Source organism: Pristis pectinata, chromosome 23, assembly GCF_009764475.1.
Source record: "Pristis pectinata isolate sPriPec2 chromosome 23, sPriPec2.1.pri, whole genome shotgun sequence".
Lineage (NCBI taxonomy): Eukaryota > Metazoa > Chordata > Chondrichthyes > Rhinopristiformes > Pristidae > Pristis > Pristis pectinata.
Window position 1 is genome coordinate 16,046,290 of NC_067427.1, and position 15,804 is coordinate 16,062,093.

The 15,804-nt window shown below is 41.0% G+C and overlaps 1 protein-coding gene across 1 annotated transcript in view; it reads left to right on the forward strand.

Moving 5' to 3' along the window:
- Window positions 1–15,804, forward strand: part of col27a1b (collagen, type XXVII, alpha 1b) — a 425,030-nt gene that overhangs the window by 304,331 nt on the left and 104,895 nt on the right. The window contains exons 29-32 of the mRNA XM_052036787.1: window positions 167–220; window positions 786–830; window positions 957–1,001; window positions 11,865–11,918. Of these exons, the coding sequence (XP_051892747.1) occupies window positions 167–220; window positions 786–830; window positions 957–1,001; window positions 11,865–11,918 (198 nt within the window). The remainder of the gene's footprint in view (window positions 1–166; window positions 221–785; window positions 831–956; window positions 1,002–11,864; window positions 11,919–15,804) is intronic.

The window sequence follows — 15,804 nt, forward strand, 5'->3', positions numbered from 1 at the left end:
CCAATAAATCAACAATCCAGGATGTTGTACAAATAGGGATTAAAAAAGAAATATATTAATAAATAGAGAAAAAATCCTAGCACAACACCAACTCTGTGCTGAGACCAAAGTTGGAAGAAGTGCGAGAGAGACACCTGCTGTTCAAATAATCTCCTCTGTCTTTCAGGGTGCAAGAGGTTCTGATGGTCCTACAGGGGAGCCAGGGTCATCAGGTGTCAAGGTACGTAATTACAAGATTAGACAGAAAGGGATAGACTGGGGTCCTATATTCCTTCATTTTAGAGACAGAAATATTCATTCACTATTTTATCTTCAAAGTGGAGTTCATAAAATTTGAAATATTTTTCAACTTTCTTTTACTGTTTACTCATTGGTTTCCATAATGTTTCCAAGACTTCTTTCAGTACCTGTTACATTATTTTAACTTCACCCATGATGCTTATCATGTAAATGGAACTAGCTATTAACGCTCATTGATATTATGTAATAGCTATGAAACAAGGGTTTTCTTTCTGCAAAAGGCTTTATATGTAGTTGGGAGCATACCATAAATAATTTGTAGCCAGCAGTATGTTCACAAATAAATATTGGTAATACTTCTAATGAGAGTTAACTTAATGAAGGAATTTACCATTCGATCCAACAGTTGCATTCAGAGTGTTAGTGGATAAATAAGCCTTCTGCTCCATAAGTTGCTGTGCTGCTTAAGTTAGGAGTATGTTTAAAAAATGGTTGCCTCAATTAATAAACTTAATTTTATTAATTTTATTTCTTTTCTATGACAGGGATCTGTAGGGGACATGGGACGTACTGGACCAGATGGACAGAGGGTATGTGAAGCCAAAGAGGCAACCCAGTATTTTTATTATTTTTTATTTATCCAAAGCATGTAAATCTTTTTCTGCCAAACACTTTATAACATATAAGTTGTTTGAAATCCATGTATTTATTTACAGGGGAAAAGAGGAGAACCAGGAAAGACAGGACCACCCGGATTTCCAGTATGTATTTAAAGCCTTTGAATAACAATTTATGAACCAATAAAAATACTAAGTAAATGTAAAGACAACATTTCTCTAGAGAAAACATCCTGCAACATCCAAAATGTTCTTAATCTTTAACTAAGGAGCATTGTGAACAATTAGAAGAAAATGACTACAAATGAATTTGATAAAATTTAATATTTAAATACTATTGTTTGTCATTTTGGAATTCTATAAAGTTGTTTTTGTCATTTGTCAGAATGAACCTGGAAAACATTTGGGGGAGGAGGTGTGTCAAGAATGATCCTTGTTGGTGGTTGTTTCCATCCAAATCCACACTTACTTGATATTTTGGTGCAGAAATTCAATTGTGATAAGAAACAGGTATCAAAGGGCTGAAAATGGCATGCATGCACTCAGTCTACGCAGAGACCACATTATTTAGCACTCCCAAATACCATTTCAAAAAGTGCATAGAAAGTTTCACCAGTGGCCTGGCTAAGATATATGTCAAAGAATATCATTAAAACATATTATCTGACATTATCTTATTGCTATTTGTGGGACCACATTGTTTACTAGTTGACGGCAGTATTTCCTACATTGCAACAGTATCTACATTACAAAATATATTTCATTGACAATAAGGCACTTTGAAAACACTGCAGTCACATAAAGTGCGAAGTAAATTCAAGTTTTTTTTGCTTCTTGGTTCCCTATTAGACTGTTTACTGACCACCTTACTGACTTCTTCACTCTCAGATATACTTATTGCCCTGACGTGGGGAATTAGCTGGAAGATCCTACCCTTTTCTCTCAATCAACAAGCTAGCTCAGGCTATGATGGGGTTCAGATCTTAAAAGCAATTAACAAATAAAGTCAGCAGACTAATTTTGCCTGGTTATGCCACTGGCCTCTTCAGGCTCTAACAGCAACTAGTGCAGACAGGTCATGCCTGAATTTGGGCGTGATTCAACTCTGGGCTTGAATTTAATCCACACTTGCTTGTTACCAATTAGTGACTGTAATTCTGTATACTTATAATCCATATTTTGGGAATTTGATCCTAATTAGAACAAATGGCTCATTAGAAATAAGTTACAACTCAAAGCATGATCTTTGGCCTCCTCCCAGAGCTGAGAAATGTCAAACAGTGAGGGATCCTGGATGCCTAGAAAGGAGGGTATTTTATATGTTTTAATTAGGTTGTAAAATAAATATTTGAGAAGAGCCTTAACTATTGAACTAGTATCTAATCTGAAAAGATTTTCGAGCAAATATATTTCAAGAAATTGATTTCTATGTACTGTTTAAAAACTTATTTTCTAAATATAAAAAATACAATTTCATATCTTTATAGTATAAATCATTAAATAATTTGGTTCAAATATATTTAATTACTCAATCTAAACAAAAATAACACAATGTTATTAAATCATAATTTATGTCAAAGTTGTTGAAATATCTAAAATCTGTTGCTGTGTTTAGCTTAACCTAACGAATGGATTGGCTGTCCCTGGAATATTGGTAACTAAATCTGGATAACTCAGGAACATTCTATGTTTGGATCAGGATTTCACTTTAAGACGTTTTACTTGGATCTGATGTTCTACAATAAGGAAGTGATTAGGTAAATTAGAATCTTATGCCTGCATCACCATTTATTTGTTAGTACTATGCCTGGCTCAAAGTGGGATTCAATGGGAAATGGTTAGGTAGACTGGTATGCTACATTTCAATGGAGGATATCAATTTAAATTTTATGCTTGGTTTATTTTTTCCACCCAGCAGACATTAACAGGAAGTAGTTAGGTGCATAGGATTCACATCATCTTAAGCACCAGGTTAATTAACATTGGTTAAGACAATATAAATTAAATTGACATTGTTCATTGTTCATTTAATAAATGGTGTACTTCTAGTTACAGTCCATTCAGTCACCTTCCTAGTGTGAAACTTGTGGTTTTCTTTTTATTCCCCTAATGGAATTCTCTGCCACTAGGGATCAACTTTGTTTTTTTTCTGTACTGTCTTCATAGTGAGCTGATCAGAACTGAACATAGTCTTGAAGATCCAAGTCAGACTCTGTATAGGTTAAACTCAGCAATTTTCTCACTTAAGATTCAATCAAGTCCTGCTCAGATTCCTTTTCACTTTGGCCATTATTACGCCAAATAAACTATACTAATAACAGTAATTGAAAAGCAAAAATCTAGAAATGCTGGATATCTGATATAAAAATAGAGAGATTTGCTGACCAAGATGCCCATATCCCTTTAAACCTTTGCTATCCATGTACCTGTCCAAATATCTTTTAAATGTTGTTATTGTACCTGCCAACAGCAAGATTCTAATTTAACTAAACAACAGCTATTCCACTCCCATAAAGGGAAAGGCATAGTTTGACCCCATGTTCCCCATAGCTACACTTTTGATTTGAAGGGTAAATATTGTTAAAGGAGAATGTGGGAAAGTCAGGGAACCTCACAGTCTCCCTGATGACTACATCTGTAGGAATTGCACCCCACCCAGCTGGAGCTCCTGACAGACTGGGTCAAGGAACTGGAGCTGGAGTTGGATGTACTCAGGATCATCCGGGAATCTGAGAACATCATAGATGAGACTTCTACAGAGGTGGTCACACCCAGGGTAGAGACTTCAGATAGCTGGGTGACCACCAGGAAAAGTAAGGGAAGTAGGCTGTCAGTACAGGGTTCCCCTGTGGCCATTCCCCTCACTAACAGGTATACCTCTTTGGATACTGTTGAGGTGGATGTTCTTTCAGGGTCTAGCAGCGGTAGTCAGGGCTCTGGCAGTGTGACTGGCTCTGAGGCTCAGAGGGAAAGGGTGCAGGTAGACAGGGCAATAGTGATAGAAGGTTCATTAGTGAGGGGGACAGACAGGAGATTCTGTGTCTTCAGAAGAGACGCCAGGATGGTGTGTTGCCTCCCAGGTGCCAGGGTCAAGGATGTCTCCAGGCGGCTGCAGAAGATACTCGAGGGGGAGGGCGTACAACCAGAGATCATTGTACATGTTGCTACAAATGACAAAGGTAGAACCGCTTATAATGTCCTGCAGAATGAGTATTGAGAGTTAGGTAAGAAGTCAAGAAGCAAGACCTTGAGGGTAGTGATCTCTGGATTACTCCCAGTGCCACGTGCTAGTGAGGTCAGAAATAGAAGGATAGGCCAGATGAATTCACGGCTGAGGAGCTAGTGCAGGGGCCAGAGATTCAGGTTCTTGGACCATTGGGTTCACTTCTGGGGTAGAGGTGACCTGTACAAGAGGGGTGGGTTGCACTTGAACCAGAGGGGGACCGATATCTTTGCAGGGAAATTTTCTAATGCTACACGGGAGGGTTTAAAATAGATTGGCAGGGGTATGGGATTCTGAACAAGAGCAAGTCATGGGATAAAGCAGTAGCCAGTGAGAGCAAGTTCAGTAATCAGGATAGCCAGGGGCACAGTAAGGTAGGGAAAGGGATACCCAGTTAAACTGCATTTATTTCAACATAGAACCATACAGCTTAATACAGGCCCTTCAGCCCATGATGTTGTGCCGAACTATATGAGCACTTCCTCCATGATCAATCTAACCCTTCCCTCCTACACAACCCATATCCCACCATTTTTCTTACTTCCATGTGCCTATCTAAGACCCTTTTAAAGGTCCCCTATTGTATCAGCCTCTACAACCAACCCCGGCAGTGCATTCCAGGCACCCACCACTCTCTGTGTAAAGAACCTACCTCCAACATCTTCCCTGAACATTCCTCCTGTGACTTTAAATGGAAGTGCTCTGGTATTGGCTATTGCTGCCCTAGGGAAAAGGTGCTGGTTGTCCACTCTATGTATGCCCCTCATAATTTTATACACCTCTATCAAGTCACCACTCATCCAGCGTCGTTCCAGAGAGAAAAGCCCTAGCTTGTTCAACCTTTCCTCATAAGACATGTTCTCTAATCCAGGCAGCATCCTGGTAAATCTCCTCTGCACCCTCTCTAAAGCTTCTACATCCTTCCTATAATGAGGTGACCAGAACGGAACACAATACTCTAAGTGTGGTCTAACCAGAGTTTTATAGAGCTGCAACATTACCTCGCAGCTCTTGAACTCAGTCCCCCGACTAATGAAGGCCAGTATACCATACGCCTTCTTAACCACCCTATCAACTTGCGTGGCAACTTTGAGGGATCTATGGACTTGGAACCCAAGATCCCTCTGTTCCTGCACACTGCTCAGAATTCTGCCATTAACCTTGTACTCTGCCTTCGTGTTCATTCTTCCAAATTGTATCACTTCACACTTTTCCGGATTGAACTCCATCTGCCACTTCTCCACCCAACTCTGCATCCTGTCTATATCCCATTGTAACCTATGACAACCTTCTAAACTATCCACAGCCCCTCCAACCTTCATGTCATCCACAAGCTTTCTAACCCATCCCTCCACTTCCTTATCCAAGTCATTTATAAAAATCACAAAGAGTAGGTGTCCCAGAACAGATCCCTGCAGAACACCACTGGTCACCAACCTCCAGGCAGAATACTCTCCATCTACTACCACCCTCTGCCTTCTGTGGGCAAGCCAATTCCGAATCCACACAGCCAAGTCTCCATGGATCCTATTCCTCATGACTTTCTGGATGAGCCTACCATGGGGAACCTTGTCAAACGCTTTACTAAAGTCCATATACACCACATCCACTGCTCTACCTTCATCTATTTGTTTTGTCACGTCCTCGGAAAATTCAATTAGGCTGGTGAGGCACAACCTGCCCTTCACAAAATCATGCTGACTATCCCTAATCAGGCTATGCTTCTCCAAATGCTCATAAATCCTGTCCCTAAGAATCCTCTCCAATAGCTTGCCCACCACTGATGTTAGACTCACTGGTCTATAATTCCCAGGTTTATCCCTTTTTTGAATAAGGGAACAACATTAGCCATCCTTCAATCCTCTGGTACCACTCCTAGGGCCCGGGAGGATGCAAATATTATTGTCAATGCCCCAGCAATCTCTTCCTTCACTTCCCGTAGTAACCTGGGGTATATCCTTTCCGGCCCCGGGGACTCTTCTATCCTAATGTTTTTCAGAAGCTCCAACACTACCTCTTTCTTAACCTCAACATGCTCCAGCACATTAGCCTGTTCTATGCTGACCTCACATCCATCAAAGTCCCTCTCCCTGGTGAAAACTGAAGCAAAGTATTCATTAAGGACCTCCCCTACCTCCTCTGCCTCCAGACACATTTTTCCCCCTTCATCCCTGAGCGGCCTTACCCTCACTCTCGTCATCCTCCTGTTCCTCACATACATGTAGAACGTTTTGGGGTTTTCCTTAATTTTACTCGCCAAGGCCTTCTCATGTCCCCTTCTAGCTCCCCTAAGTCCCTTCTTAAGCTCCTTCCTGGCTACCTTATAATTCTCAAGAGCCCTGCCTGATTTTTGCTTCCTAAAGTATACTTCCTTCTTCCTCTTGACTAAATATTTCACCTCTCTTGTCAACCATCGTTCCTTTACCCTACCATCCTTTCCTTGTCTCAGAGGGACAAACCTATCCAGAAACCCATGCAAGTGTTCCCTAAACAGACTCCACATTTCTTCTGTGAATTTCCCTGAGAACACCTGTTCCCAGTTTATGCTCCCAAGATCCTGCCTTATACCATCATAATTAGTCCTCACCCAATTAAAAACTTTCCCATATCATCTGCTCCTATCCCTCTCCATGGCTATGTGAAAGGTCAGGGAGTTATGGTCACTATCTCTGAAATGCTCGCCCACCTAGAGGTCTGTCACCTGACCAAGTTCATTGCCTAGTACTAGATCCAGTATGGCCTCTCCTCTGGTCGGCTTGTCCACATACTGTGTCAGGAATCCTGGACACACCTAACAAATTATGCCCCATCTAAACCTTTTGCACTAAGGAGGTGCCAGTCAATATTAGGGAAGTTGAAGTCTCCATGACAACCCTGTTATTTTTGCACCTTTCCAAAATCTGCCTACTTATCTGCTCCTCAGTGTCCTAGTGTCTATTGGGGGGCCTATAGAATACGCCCAATAGAGTGATCGCTCCCTTCCTGTTTCTAACTTCCACCCACACTGACTCAGTAGATGATCCCTCCACGACATCCTCCCTTTCTGCAGCTATGATACTGTCCCTGATTATCAATGTGACTCCCCTCCCCCTCCCCTCTTTACCTCCTTCCCTATCCCTTTTGAAACATCTAAACCCAGGGACATCAAGCAGCCAATCCTGCCCTTGTGACAGCCAAGTCTTTGTAATGGCCACAACATCATAATTCCACATACTGATCCATGCTCTAAGTTCATCACCCTTATTCTTAATACTTCTCACATTAAAGACATTTCAACCCATGCAATTGACTGTGTTTATGACCTATCCACTGTCTATCCTTCCTCATAGTCTCTCTGCACATCGCATCTACCTTTACACCAACTGCTCTATCATCTGACCTAACACTCTGGTTCCCCCTGCCAACCTAGTTTAAACCCTCCCCAACAGCTCTAGCAAACCTGCCCACAAGGATATTGGTCCCTCTCAAGTTCAGGTGTAACCCATCCCTTTTGTACAGGTTATACCTTCCTCAGTTTAACAGGTAAGGGGGACTGGATTGGGTCTGAGGACTGGGACGTTGTAGCCATAACAAACATGACTGAGAGAAGGGCAGGACTGGCAGCTCAATATTCCAGGATACAAATACTGCAGGCGTGACAGAGATACGGGTAAGCGAGGAGGGAGTGTTGCCATTTTGATAAGGGAGGATATAACAGCAGAACTTAGAGATGATATTCTTGGGGGATTGTGCAGTGAGGCTGTATCGGTAGAACTTAGAAATAGGAAGGGGAGGATCACTCTAGTGGGGCTGTATTATAGATCCCCCAAGAGTCAGCAGGTACTTGAAGAGCAGGTCTGTAGAGAAATTATTCATAGTTGTAAGAATAATAGGGTTGTATTAGTGGGAGATTTAATTTCCCCGGTATTAACTGGACTACCCAGAGCGTTAAGGGCCTGGACAGGGTGGAATTTGTGAAATGTGTCCAGAAAAGCTTCCTGAGTCAATATATAGAGGACCCTACTCGGGAGGGTGCAATACTGGACATCCTCTTAGGGAACGAGGTAGGGCAAGTTACTGAAGTTGCAGTCAGGGAGTACTTTGGCTCTAGTGACCATAATTCTATTAGTTTTAAGATAGTGATGGAAAAGGATAGGACAGACCCACAGGTTAGGGTCCTAAACTAGAGCAGGGCTAATTTTGGAGGAATTAGGCAGATCTAGCAGAGGTTGATTGGGTGAGCCTGTTTGAAGGGAAAGGAACGAATAGCAAGTGGGAGGCTTTTAAAAGTGTGATACGAAGAGTCCAGGAGTAGCATGTTCCTGTTAGTGTGAAGAGTAAACCTGGCAAGTTTAGGGAACCTTGGCTGACAAGAAACATTGAGGCTCTGGTCAAGAAAAAGGTTTAGGAAGTCGGGGACGAGTGAATCCCTTGATAACTATGAAGAGATTAAGAATATTCTTAAGAGGGGAATCAGGAGGGCAAAGAGAGGGTATGAGATGGATCTGGCAGGTAAGGTGAAGGAAAATCCCAAGAGGTTCTATCGCTATATAAAGAGTAAATGGGTGGCTAGGGAGAGAGGAGAGTAGGTCCCGTTAGAGATCAGCAGGACCACTTATGTCTCAAGCCGCAGGAGATGGGTGGGATTTTTAACGAATATTTCTCTTTGGTGTTTACTGAGGAGGAAATCATGGTTGCTCACGAGATGAGGGAAACTAATGGAGAAGTTTTGGAAGAAATTCATATTACCAGAGAGGAGGTATTTGCAGTCTTACAGTGCATCAGGGTGGATAAATCCCCAGGGCCTGACCAAGTGCATCCTCGGACTTTGTGGGAGGCTAGAGAAGAAATTTGCAGAGGCCCTTGCAGAGATATTTGCTTCATTGCTAGTTACTGGTGAAGGTCCCAAAGACTGGAAGGTGTCTAGTGTTGTTCTGTTGTTTAAGAAGGGTAGCAAGGACAAGCCAGGGAACTACAGGCTGGTCAACATGACATCAGTAGTAGGGAAGTTACTGGAGGGAGTTCTGAGGGACAGGATCTGCAAGTATTTGGATAGACAGAGTATGATTAGGAAGAGTTAGTATGGCTTTGTGTGTGGAAAATCGTGCTCGATGAACCTTTTAGAATTTTTTGAAGAGGTAACCAAAAAGGTAGATGAGGCTAGGGCAGTGGATGTTGTTTATTTGGACTTTAGAAAGGCCTTCGACAAGGTCCCACATGGTAGGCTGGTCTGGAAGGTTAGGTCCCACGGAATCCAGGGAGATCTAGTTAGGTGCATTCAAAATTGGCTCGGAGGTAGGAAACAGAGGGTGGTGGTTGAAGGTCATTTCTTGGAAAGGAGGCGCTGACTAGTGGTGTGCCGAAGGGGTCGGTGTTGGGACCCTTGTTATTCATTATTTATATAAATGATTAGGATGCAAAAGCACAAGGCTTGTTCAGTAAGTTTGTGGATGACATGAAATTAGGAGGGGTTTGTTGATAGTGAAGAAGGTTCCTGTAGATTACAGGGGAATCTTGATCAGTTAGGGACGTGGGCCGAGGTGTGGCAAATGGACTTCAATACAGATAAGTGTGAGGTGATGCATTTTGGAAAGTCAAACCAGTGTAGGATTTGTACTATGAATGGTAGGGCACTAGGGGGTGTAATGGAACAGAGGGACCTTGGAGTTACAAGTGTATAGTTCATTGAAAGCGGCGTTACAGGTAGACAGGGTGGTGAAAAAGCCATTTAGCACGCTGGCCTTTATCAGTCAGGGCACTGAAAATATGAGTTGGCACATTATGTTCTAGTTGTATAAGTCGTTGGTGAGGCCACACTTGGAGTATTGTGTATAGTTTTGGTCACCCTGTTAAAGGAAAGATGTGGTTAAACTAGAAAGATTTATGAGGATGTTGCCAGGACTAGAGGACCTGAGTTATAGGGAGAGGTTGGCCAGGCTAGGTCTTTATTCTTTGGAATGTAGGAGAATGAAGGGCGACCTTATAGAAATGTTTCAAATTATGAGAGGCATAGATAAGGTGGACAGTAACATTCTTTTCCTCAGGATAGGGGAGTCCAAAACTAGGGGGCATAGATTTAGCATGAGAGGGGAAAGATTTAAAATGGACCTGAGGCCTGAGGGGCAACTTTTTCGCGCAGGGGGTGGTGAATATATGGACTGAGCTGCCAGAAGAAATGGTTGAGGCAGGTGTAATAGTATCATTTAAGAAGCACTTGGATAGCTATATGGAGGGGCGGGGCTTGGAGGGATATGGGCCAAATGCAGGAAATTGGGACTAGCTGGGTAGGCACCATGGTCGGTATGGACTCATTAGGCTGAAGGGCCTGTATCGTGCTGTATTGCTCAATGATTCTATGAGAAGTTATTCAATATATAAACAAGTTCAGCCAAAGGAAGGGGTTGGCGGTAGCAAAGAACTGGCTGGGCCTCTGTTCAAAGATGAAGTGAAAGGCTCTCAGACCATCCTGGTATGGGATGTACAGTCAAAATGAAGCAGCTAAGATCAGGAAAATGGAAGTGTCAATAATGTCATAGATGTCATAGATGTAAGTGGGAAAAGACTGAACCAGTGAGAAAGAGTGAAGGTAAAATAGTGAGTTGTAGGCAAAGGCTGAAGCAATGAATCTATCAGGACAGTCCTGTTTATAGGTCTTAGAGAGGAGATAGAAATGGGTTCACCATAGTTGGGGGCTGTGAGGCTGAAGGCTATGGAGGGAAGATCCTCAAAGAAACTGAAGACAGTGATTTGGAAACAATGACCTGATGTTCTGACAAGCTCATGGTCCAGTGGGATCTTGAGGAAATGGCATTCAGCCTCTGCAAGGTAGGAGTCAGTTTGCCAAACAACAACAGCACTGTCTTTGTCAGCAGTTTTGTTAACAATGTGAGGGTTGATCCTTAGTGAGCAGAGGGTTGCAAGTTGAGAGTGAGGTAGGTTAGAGTAAGTGAAGTGGAAAAATTGAGATAGGCAGTGTCTTACCAATAGTTTACAGTGAATAGATCTGGAGATGGTAAGAGGCTGGGGGAAGAGGGTAGCTGAGGTGGGAATTCTGAGGACAGGAATAGGGTCCAGTCTTGGGTGAAGGCACTCCACCAAAGAAATAAACAGAAGAGTTCAACCTTCCCCTTTCTGATTCCAAATTCATTGAGGTGGGGATCCTAAGGTCCACCTTAGAATCCACTACACCTATTTTTTTCCCCAAGTCCTGTAACAACTTCTTCTCAAGTATAAATAATCAATTTGTTTTTGAAAGTCTATACTGAATTTGCATCCATAATCCTTTAAAACATTGTATTAGAGAAAATGGCATTTTATGGGGTAATAATCTTCTCACAACCCTCCTCATTATTTTGTTTTGTCAAATGTTTTAAATCAATGACCCAGATCACCTTACAGGAGAAAGACTTTATCATTATTATCAGAAGTTTGAGAAAACATCCATCAAATCTAAAGAGAAAACAAAATCCTAGATTCTCCAGAATTTATAATGTGACCAATTTTACCTTTATCTCCTTGGCATGAATAAACACATCCCTGGAAGGACAGCTTTCTCTGCAATTGAATTTGAAGAAATCTACCACCTCAAGTGTTTTCCAAAAAAATTGTAACAGCATATTAGATAGATAGAATTGGTTGTTTTAGTTCAGAAGACAGTAAAACCAAACAACACAAATGTGGAAAGAAACAGAAAAGACCATAGATCGAAATAATAAGACATAACAGAATTATGTATGCTTCATCATATTTAAGCTCCTCATTTAATTGTATTGTTGAAAGTGAACTTAATCACTTTGATGTTGCAGGGTATACCAGGACCTTCTGGTCCTCCAGGTATAAAAGGAGTTCCAGGCGAACCAGTGAGTATCTTTATCATAGCTTAAAGAAAGAAATATTAATAGGAGAGAACTGACCCATGCATGGTTTTCAGTACATGCATTACACATATGAAATAGGATCATTCCTTCTTGCTCTATCACTTCATCCTCTTTGCAATACAGCCCAACATTCCAGTTGCCTTCTTAATTATTTGCATGTTAAATTTCTGTGATTCTTAGATGAATACATCTGTCAAAATACCTTTGCAGACACTTAGTATCCTCCTCAAAACATTATCTTAGAAACATAGAAAACCTACAGCACAATTCAGGCCCTTTGGCCCACAAAGCTGTGCCGAACATGTCCCTACCTTAGAAATTACTAGGCTTACCCATAGCCCTCTATTTTTCTCAGCTCCATGTATCTATCCAGAAGTCTCAATCTTCAACCCAACAAAGGTGAATACATTACTCTGTTTCTTCAACTCTCATTAATATAGATTGTAAATAGCTGAGGCTCCAATACTGATCCATGAGGCATCTCACTTTTCCAACTTGAAATTGCCATTTTATTTCTATCCTTTGTCTATTGGCCAGTTATCTATCCAAATTAATATGTTACCTTTAATCTTTATCTTATGCAGTCCCCTTAACATGTTATTTGGAATTTCAAATACACAACAACCATTGGTTTTCCGATGTCTATCCTGCCAGTCATGACCTCAAAGGATTCTGACAAATTTATTAAGCATAAATTTGCCTTCATTAAACCATATTTACCTGTCTCTTCATGTTATACTTTTTCTAAGTATTCTTGTATCAGGTACTTCACATTGGATTCAAACATTTTCCTGACAATTAATATTAGTTCTCTCTGGTCTGTAGTTCCCTGTTTTCTCTCTCCCTTCTTTCTTAAATAGAGGCATTACATTTACTGCCTTCCTTTTTAGTAGAATATCACTGGAACCTCTCCAGTATCTAAGGAATGTGGAAGCTGACAACCAAGGCATCCACTATCACTACAGCCAGTTATTTTCGAATCCTAAGTTACAGGCCTCCCAGCCCAGGAGATTTGGTTATCCTTAGTTGCATTACTTTGCTGAACACTTTTACCTGCTATTAATTGCTTTAAGTTGATCATTCTCTTTTGCCCTTCAATATCTACACCTTTTGGTATGCTTTTCTAAAACTTTCCCAATTCTTACAACTTTATTGCCCTTTTCTTTCCATCTGATACCATTCTTACATTTATTATCCATAAAGGTATTAGTTTTCCCATGGAGTCTCTATTTCTAAATTAATATTTTGTTGGAAATTAAGGAATATTTCTTTTTGCGACTGCCTCTACTTCTTTACCGTCATAACTTTTAGTCTAATTGAGGAAATGCATCCCCCGTACCTCAGTAATTGGCATTGTTTAAGACTCTAGTTTCACACTTATATTTGTCATTCTCAAACTGAATATGAAATTCTATCCTGTTATGAGCATTCTTCCCTAAATGTTCCTTTATATGAGGTTACTAATTGCTCCTCATGACCAGATCTAAATGTGCTTGTTTCCTGTTGGATCCACTATGTATTGTTCCAGTAAACTCTCTCAATACATTTTATTTTAGCCAAGTTTGAATTATTTGTTTATTTGTCAAACATGTTTTCATGAACACATTAACAATAATTTCTGCAATAATGTCTTCTTGACTTACCTGATATGTATAAGATAAAGGGTAAAATTAATATTTTGTAATACCTGTGAGCAGGTTGCAATTTTTACACATTTCTGAAATGGAAACAGAAAATCCTAGAAATACTCAGCAGGTTGGCCATCATCTGTGGAGACTGGAACTAAAGTTAATGTTTACATTATATTGCTTTGGCATACTTCCAGTCTAATGAATAATAGTTAACTGGGCATTTGAACTTCTGCACATAAGGCACTAAACTCCAGATAAAGGGTTTGAGTGAAAGGTCACCTACAGGAGAAATGAAATGAAATTTCACTATTAATAATAAATGTAAATGCTTGTCATTGATGTGGATTATTGAGATGAATAAGCTCATTATGTTCCTGCCATAAAACCTGGAGATCTGTTTGAAGAGCTGGCAACTAATAATATTGAATTATAAAGAGGCATAGAGTCATACAACACAGAAGCAGGCCCTTCAGCCCACCAAGTCTGTGCCGACAATCAAGGATCCATTTACTGAAATAATACACTAATCCCATTTGATTGTCCCATCACCTACCATCCCTCGCCCCCTGCCACCCCACACACATGCGCGCGCGCATGCACGCACGCACGCACGCACACACGCACACACGCACACACACCAGATTCTACTACTTACCTACACACTAGGTCAATTTAAGGTGGCTAATTAGCTTAACAACCACATGTCTTTCGATCATTTGAGGAAACTGGAGCGCTTGGAGGAAAACCATGCATCACAGAGAGAATGTATAAACTCCACACAAACAGCACCAGCAATCAGGATTGAACTTGGGTTGCTAGTGCTGTGATCTCTATGACCTCCACTACAGTGCTACCCCTGCTTTGTTCATTTATCTTACCAAGACTGACAGCTGGTCTTTCTCCCTTGTGTTGTAGAATGTGGACTTTAGGACATGTCAAACCTATTGGTCTGTATGTCTTTGGACTATATTGAGCCCAGCAGAAAAGAATGCGTTTCCCCTCTGCCATGCCAAGGACTACTGTGTTGAATTTCCTAATTTCATGTGGTGAAAATAGAGCCAAGGTTTTTTAAGAATTTCTACATTTTTACCATCTTTTCCAGTGGCTTCACCACTTGCTTTGTCCAGCACAGATCTGCTCTGAATATGAAATATATGTCTCTTATGTTTGCTTTTGTTATATAAGACTGGTTTCTCCAATGTCCTGCCAAATGTCCAACCTCCAATTTGCATCAACTTCATTTTACTCGAAACTGAATGAGCCATTTCCTGTCCTGCACTGTTCCACCCACCCTTCAGTCTTTTGCTTGCTGTCTGTACCCCAGCATATTAAATTTAAAGATTTATACCCATCTTCAAATTTCTCCATATCATTCCTCCACCCCATACCTGCAACTTTATATCTCCTCCCAGCCTTGTATCCTTTCCACTACAAAGTTTATCTCTTTCACTCTGCTCATATGACTTAGGTCTTCTGTCTTCTGTTTCTCCTCGTCTCATCACATCAAAACCTTTAGCACCTTTTCCAAAATTTGCTACAAATTTACACCCTGCTTGAATCTTCATCTTTAAAAATCAGCATTCACTTTTTTTTAATATCTTTGGACCCCCTCATTCTCATCAAATTTCTATACCATAGCAACATCATCCAAAGATATCCGAATGACTCCCAACAGCTGTCAGATTGCTAGCCTGAAATCCATTCTTGGATGCTTTGTAACTTCCTTCAGCGAAACATTGGGCAGCCTGCAGCTCTTTCTTCATTCCTCATGCTGGCAACCAAGCCATTGGCAGTCTTAGCATCCTGTTTTACTCCAGCTTGTATCCAACCTTGTACCCTGTCCATTACAAAGTTTATCCCTTTCACTACCATAATCACTTCCTATATCCTTATCTCAAAACATCGGTCATACTTCCTATATCCTTATTTCAAAACATCAGCCATTGAAGCTTCAATGCCTGTAGATTTTGTTACTGAAAATTTCTCCGGACTGGCCTCTCTTTTCCCATCTTCCATAGATTTTATCCCCAGTCTGCATCGTTGGTAACCAACACGTATTTCTGTCCTGCAGCACTTCAAACTTCTTATTCTTGTATTAAAATACCACTGTGGCCTCAGTCATTGAGCCCTATATTTTTCACCCGACACCTACTCACCAACTAAATCCCAAGCCCCCTCCAGCCATGTCCCCACCAACATCCCTCCAAGGAACTTTCCTCTTCTGCATTTTTCTTCTC